The 7,166-nt window shown below is 42.7% G+C and overlaps 1 protein-coding gene across 1 annotated transcript in view; it reads left to right on the forward strand.

Moving 5' to 3' along the window:
- ccdc92ba (coiled-coil domain containing 92Ba) overlaps positions 1 to 2,131 on the forward strand; it is a gene marked incomplete at both ends in the record, with an annotated part of 5,371 nt that extends 3,240 nt beyond the window's left edge. The window contains one exon of the mRNA XM_080844774.1: positions 1,440 to 2,131. Within this exon, the coding sequence (XP_080700900.1) occupies positions 1,440 to 2,131 (692 nt within the window). The remainder of the gene's footprint in view (positions 1 to 1,439) is intronic.
- Between the last annotated feature and the right edge of the window lie 5,035 nt (positions 2,132 to 7,166).

Genomic DNA, 7,166 nt, shown 5'->3' on the forward strand with positions numbered 1-7,166 from the left:
GATCTCTAAACCCAATGCATTTCAATGGGAGCCAATCCATTGTGACGTAAATTAGCGATCTGAGCGACGCGTCCGTTGAAAATTCGAACATGTTGAAACTTATGCAAATGAGGAGCGATATTTCCCGGCAGCAGCCAATGAGATTGTTTGGTGTCGTCTTTGACAGTTGGACTGTATGCTATTTCCACACGCTGCACCACGCCCACTCAAAGCGATGGAAGTCGCTCACAACGGTGGCATGGGTTTGTACCGTTAGGGACAGACAGGACAGACTGAGAGAGGTAGAATTGAGTCATGGGATTAGGGACTGCACAAATAGCTTTTGGTTTTCATCATTTTGGGGTCAGACAGATTATATGATCTGCTGAAATTGGGATGTCTTCTCAAAGATGGTAATTATCGTGCTCCACGGAGCTCATTATAAACGGTCTAATGACTCCATCATCTTCCCTCTCTGGTGAGCCGTGGAGAGATGGGAAATCTACTGGTTGCAGTTTATCTGAGCTGTTAGTCAGATCATTGCATTGTACAGATTGATGATACCAAAATGACTGTAACCATCTTTCTCTCATATTTCATTGGCCCTTGATATTCTTGCCATTTTGTATCTTCTTGAGGTTACGGACCTGACTTTCCATGATCATTTCTCTTCAGAGATTTGAGTTTGCCCTAAAGCCAATAACTAAATATTTTGAAGCATTTTTTAAGATTATTCCAGATAGATATGCTCTTAAATTGCAGTGTCAAAATACCATTTACCATTAAGAACACAGTTAGCACTCTGTAACTCTATTGCTGTGGGATGAAGCAGAGTGTATACAGTACAAACGCTGATGAGGACATTAGCTCCTCCTCACTTAGTGTAATTCTGGACATTTAACTGACCACCCCCTGCAAGATGCTGACCCTACAGGGGCCATAGTTCAGATAATCTGGTTGGGATTTGCCTGTGAATTCTGTAATCTCACCCCATAAACAGTCAATCCATTACCCTCTGTATTTTGTCCGTTTCTCCACCTGTGCAGGAGTCAGATTGGTGCTTTCGAGGCACAGAAAGCAGAAAAAGGAAAGGTTTGCTGAAGCCTGTATAGCCTGTATAGTGTGCTCCACACTGCCCAGAATAATGGGATGGTATGTGACATCTGTGCAGTGCTGTCCCCAGGGGATAAGGTCTCCTGTTTGCTCCCTGCAGTCTGTGGAACAGGATGCAGACATGGCAATTATTGCCTATTAGGGTGCACATTACTCAAGCTGTGTATGTTTTTGTGTGTGCATATATGTGCATTTGTTTTGCTTCTGAGTTTGTGTGTATTTGCTTATGTGTGTGAATATGCATTTGTGTGTGTGTGTCAATGTGCATTTGTGTGTGTGTGTGTGTGTGTGTGTGTGTGTGTGTGTGTGTGTGTTTGTGTGTGTGTATGTCTTTGTGTCTACAACAGAGGTACTGGAAGAGGAGGAGCTCCTGGAGGTTCGCTGTCAGGAGGTGCAGGAGCGTCTGGCCGTGAAGCAGAACACCCTGAAGGAGCTGCAGAACGAGCTGAGCCACAAGGGGGCGCTGGTGGGCGCCATGAGGGTCAGCCTAAAGGGCAAGGAGCGCAGTTTCCTGGACGAGCTGAAGAGGCACAGCCACAGCACCACTGTGCTCACCACCGAGCTGCAGAAGCAGACGGAGGCCGCTGCCTATCTCTCCTTCCAGTTGCACTCGGCCAGAAGGAAACTGAGGCATCAGCAACAGCATCAGCACCAGCAGCACCACCACCACAGGCAACGGGTCAGTCACCAGGAGCCCCAGGTCCCTGTGGGACCCCCTTCACTCACCCCGAGCGGCGCCTCGGCAAAGCCCAAGCGGCGCAGCAGCAGCAAGCACTCCACGGCGCACACCCGAGTGGAGCGGGCCAGAGAGTGTGTGCCGTGCGAGAAGGTCACGGGCCCAGAGGAGCCCAAAGCCATGCCTGACCCGGCGCTGTTCTTCTACCCACACAGACACAGGGCCCGGAGCCGCCACACGCACAGACAGCCTCTGGAGGACAGAGAGGGGCTGGGGGACGCAGAGGCCCCAGACAGGGTGGCCCCTATACTGGCAGCATCGGCCCCAACAGCCACTATTGCTGCTGGAAGCAAGGCTGAATAAATAATCTGCTTCGCACCCCTTACAATATCTTAAGGACTGCTTCTGTTTGTATTGTTTACCTCTGTCTTGATGTATTAGAGATGTGGTTGCAATATTACACCTTTATGTTTGACTGGTATGGTAGGTTTTATTTCATATCAAGATATCTAGACTTATCCAAGGCAATACTTTGGCCTAGATCACATTTAGAGTGCTTTTCTGCTTACATTTGGTACACTTGACCAGCACATGTCTAGTTAAGAAATGTGGTTTCTTTCTGCTCTTTGTTGGTAACATGGTAGTGGGTCAGTGAGTCTCAGCCATGGATTTCAGCTGTTGCGTTAATATTGACATTAAATCAATCTGTGCCTCAAGCACATCAGCCCTCTGCATGGCATTACCGAAGAAATTGAATCTGTCTGGGGAAAGTATCTGGAGTTATGGGGACATCATTTCTATACTGAGGCAAATCGGCCTGCTATATCATTTACACTTTACTCAGTCAACACACACTGCTTTCCAGTTACTTAAAAGTATAGTGTAGGTATACATTTTCATTAGTATGGGTAATCCCCAAGTAACAAACCCATGACCTTGCTATTGTTAGCACCTGGCTCTGCTAGTTGACCTTCTGAAGCTACTCTACCAATACTTGTTCACTATACTAACATGTAGCAACAGATAAAACAGGAATGTGTTGAAAGCAAAGTAAACATGAAATCAATAGAAATGGTGATTTTGGCAAGTATTCCTTTAAAATTCAGGGCTGTGATTGCACGGTATGTGACTTCAGGTGCATTCATGCCAGAATATTTATGCTAGTGTGCTTTGATTTGGACATTTTGTTTTGACTACGTAGGTCAGTGCAGCTGTGCATTTCAAAGTCAGTGTTTCACTCTTGCTAGATTGTCTTAACATGCTCTGTTTGCCAAGTTGGCCTGTGCTTTGAACAGACAGAACCTTTAGTGTGGCCTTGTATACAAAGCAGTTGTTACTTAGAGGCCAACAGTATCCTAGAGATGTCAATCGCATTAGCAGAAATGTTTGTCTCATTAAAAAGCTCCTTGATTAGGTACAAGAGCAGTTGAAAAATGGGTGTGCACAATGTACAACATGAGCCAGGTATGGGCTTGAGTTGAAGGCAGTTGGCCAACTGTAGTGTATACACAAAATCTATTTATGTGTGTGTGTGCCTGTGTGTGTTTGTGTGTTTATAGTGATAATGAGAGGACTGCCCTCAGGGATAAAGGACCATACCGAAAACCTGTTTATGGTACTATCAATGCCATTGACAAAAAGCTTGCTGCTCGCTCGGTTAAACTTATTCCTTGTTTGTTATCACTGAAGATAGAAGCTGTAAGCAAGTTATGTAGGAATGAGTGTGAGCAATATTTTATTATGCTGACAAATTATTAACGCCCTCTATTGGTTAGACAGTGCAATAACATCCCACAAATGCAGATCAGAATCAGAATCAGAATCAGAATTCTTTTAAGTATATTCACACATACAGGAAATTGACTTGGTGTGTGGTTGGTGCATAAGACATAAGACATAACATAACATCAAAAAAGCATAAACAAGAACAATGGACAAATGTTTTTTAAGATAATAATAAATAATTGGGCATAGAAGGGCAAGTTAGTTTGAGTACGTAAACCCAGAGTCAGTGTGATGCAGGGGGCTTGTTTGTGAGTCCAACTGCCGTGGGGAAAAAACTGTTCAGGTGGCGAGTGGTTTTGGTCTTAATAGCCCGGAACCTTCTGCCGGATGGGAGACACAGAAATAGGTTGTGACCGGGATGAGAAGGATCAGCGATGATCTTCCCTGCTCTCTTGCTGGTCCTTAAGTGAAACAGGTATAGAAGAGACGGCAGGTCGCAGCCGATGACCTTCTCGGCTGACCGAATGATCCGCTGCAGTCGGCTTTTATCCATTGCAGTAGAGGCAGCGAACCAGATGGTTATTTAAGAGGTGAGGATGGATTCAATGATGGCTGTGTAGAATTCCACCATCACTTTCTTTGGCATGTTGAATCTTTTTAGCTGTCGAAGGAAGAACATCCTCTGCTGGGCCTTCTTGATTTTGGAGGTGATGTTCTCCGCCCACCTTAGGTCTTGTGCCATGACTGTTCCCAGGAATCTGAAAGACTCCACCATGTTAACTGGGGAGTCACACATGATGAGGGGGATGGTTGGGGCTGGGCTCCTCCTGAAATCGGCTACCATCTCTACAGTTTTTAAAGCGTTCAGCTCCAGGTGGTTCTGGCTGCCCCAGAAAGCCAGGCTGTCGACTTCATTTCTGTAGGCGGCCTCATCCCCATTTGAGATTAATCCAATGAGGGTGGTGTCATCCGCAAATTTTATGAGTTTGACAGAGGGTTGGCTGGAGGTGCAGTTGTTGGTGTAGAGGGAGAAAAGTAAAGGAGAGAGCACACAGCCTTGGGGGGCTCCAGTGCTGATGGTCCGAGGCTCCGAGACAAGCTTGCCCAGCCTCACTCGCTGCTTCCTGTCTGACAGGAAGTCAGTGATCCACCTGCAGGTGGGCTCAGGCACGTTCAGCTGTGTTAGCTTGTCTTGGAGGAGAGCTGGGGCGATGGTGTTAAATGCCGAGCTGAAATCAACAAACAGGATCGAGACTAGTAGGGGTGTGCAAAAAAATCGATTCACATTCGTATCGCGATTCAAGTGCTTCCGATTCAGAATCGATTCATAGAATTCCAAAAATCGACTCGGCTAACGTTACGGTTTGAGTGATGGTGAGCGCGATACGGCGAAATGGTTGTTAAAAAGCTTCTGAATAGAAAGTTTACCTTTAAAAGTTGTGTTGTGCAAAAGAAGCGAGCTTCACTGTTGTCTGAAAATGTCAACAGGCAGCTGGCTGAAAGCACAGAAGTAGTAGGCATACCTTTTATTGGTATCCTAACTGTTACGGTTCATTGTTTCTGAAATAAGAGGCCTGACTTCTATGTTCACAGCAAACTTGAAAAAAAGAAAATATTAAGCCATGGTTTAACTGTACTAGAGTCTGAAATGTGCACTTTATAATTTTATTTTGTACCGCCCTGTTTGGAAATGTTGTTTTTCAATAAAATTAAACATTGCATAAAGCAAGCCAATCCACTTTTCCATGATAAGAGCATTAAAATAACATTGCGATTAATTAATTTGCGATTAATCGCAATTAAATATTTTAATCGTTTGACAGCACTAACATTTACATACTGTGAATCAATTTTTTTTAAACGAGAATCGTTTTTTGAATCGAGAATCGTTTTTGAATCGAAAATCGATTTTGAATCAATTCGTGAGCCTAAAAATCAAATCGAATCGTGACATGTTCTGCATCGTGCACCCCTAGAGACTAGGCTGTTAGCTATCTATGAGTTAATTTCTATTGACAGTGGTCAAAACATCATTTAAAAATATGATAATCACTAAATTATAACGTTCAAATAATGCAGTAACAGAAATAATACGAACCCGTCACCATCAGGAGCTCAACAGGCTAGTGCTGGTCTGGCTAAAGGCATCACTAAAGTTTCTCATGGTTTTCCTAGACCAGGATGTAATATTGTGCTGTGAGTGTGCTGATCAATGTACAGTAATATATGATAGAACTCAGAGCCTTACATACTCACTAGGCCATATATACTAATGTCAGTGATTGTCATACCACTTATATCCTCATTACTAAAGGAAAATCATTTTGATACTATTCTCTTCACTAATTATAATATCAAAATGACATAAGGATACGCAATACCATTTTATAAGAGTTTGTGTTGATATAATTTAGGTTTCTGCTCACAACTGAAAACAACATGTTTTTATTTGATGAACTCTGGGATGACTGATTGCACTGACTGACTGGAAAACTGAGTGTAACAGAGGAAGCAGGAGCCGTCCATAAGTGAAGTCTCTGGACAGCTCAGTGCTTTTTAACTGGGTCACTAGCACCAGACTTTCTAGTTTGTTTTTATACAAGGCTTCTATATTCCACCATAGAAAGGGGGACCTAATTTCACTTGTTGGCATACAATTTTCATGCATTGCAGGACAAAGCAACACGGACAGTGTTTGGCTGTCTAGCTAAAGCTACTCTTTTTTTACTTTGTATGTGTGGGAGAAAATGATTAATAAACTGCAGTTCATCAGCCTGGTGAAAGCATATTTGCATGACATGCACCTAACTACAATGGTTTCTTGCACTTTGTTTGTGAAGCTTTCTGTATGCTCTTCAGGAGTAGTTTTTTATGACTGCTGTCAGAGACCACAAGCTCTTGCATTGAATATGAACACCAACACCAAACATATTCCTTTGGAGAATTGTCTGTAGGCTTATGTATTTTTTTTCTTCTTCAACAAAAGATTTAGTTTTTCTAAAAATGGCCTCAAGTATGACAGATTGGTATTGGTAATATATGGCATGTCTTCTGGTAACAGAACTTTGTGCTAAACGGTTAGGATTGTAGCTTTCATCTTAATTCTTTCCCTGAGAAACTGTGTGTAATATTAGGCTATGACCGCCACATCCCATGTCAAATGTGCAATGAAGTAGGAGCTTAAGCTGGTAACTCTTTGGAATGCAGTCTTCCTCTTAAGTGATGGTTAGGAAGTACTCAGCCAATTCTGAATTAAGAAGGGCAATGTGACATTCAAAATGCAGTTTTGGATGGAAGTGGTTTCCGAATCCAAACCAAAAACAGATCACACAATGCAAACTCTGTATGTATTGTTTTGTAGCAATAATCTGCATTGAAGACATATTTGCACATAAGGCAAAATATGCAGTAAACAGCACAACACTGACCAAACTGTGCAGCGTCTTTCTTTTTTTTGTCAATCCTTATTTAGGTTATTCTGTCCTAACCTCATAAACTGTTTGCCTAATACTCATATTTTAATACACTTTAAGATTGACTAAGGAGTGTGGACATGAATTATAATTTAAAGTAAATGCTGCAAAATGCACAATATTTCATTATTATTATTGTTATTATTCTTGTTGTTGCAAAATTCTGTATTCTCTCCTGATGTTGAATCCGTTATTTATCC

This window comes from Sprattus sprattus (genome assembly GCF_963457725.1).
Source record: "Sprattus sprattus genome assembly, chromosome: 9".
NCBI classification, from domain to species: Eukaryota; Metazoa; Chordata; class Actinopteri; order Clupeiformes; family Clupeidae; genus Sprattus; species Sprattus sprattus.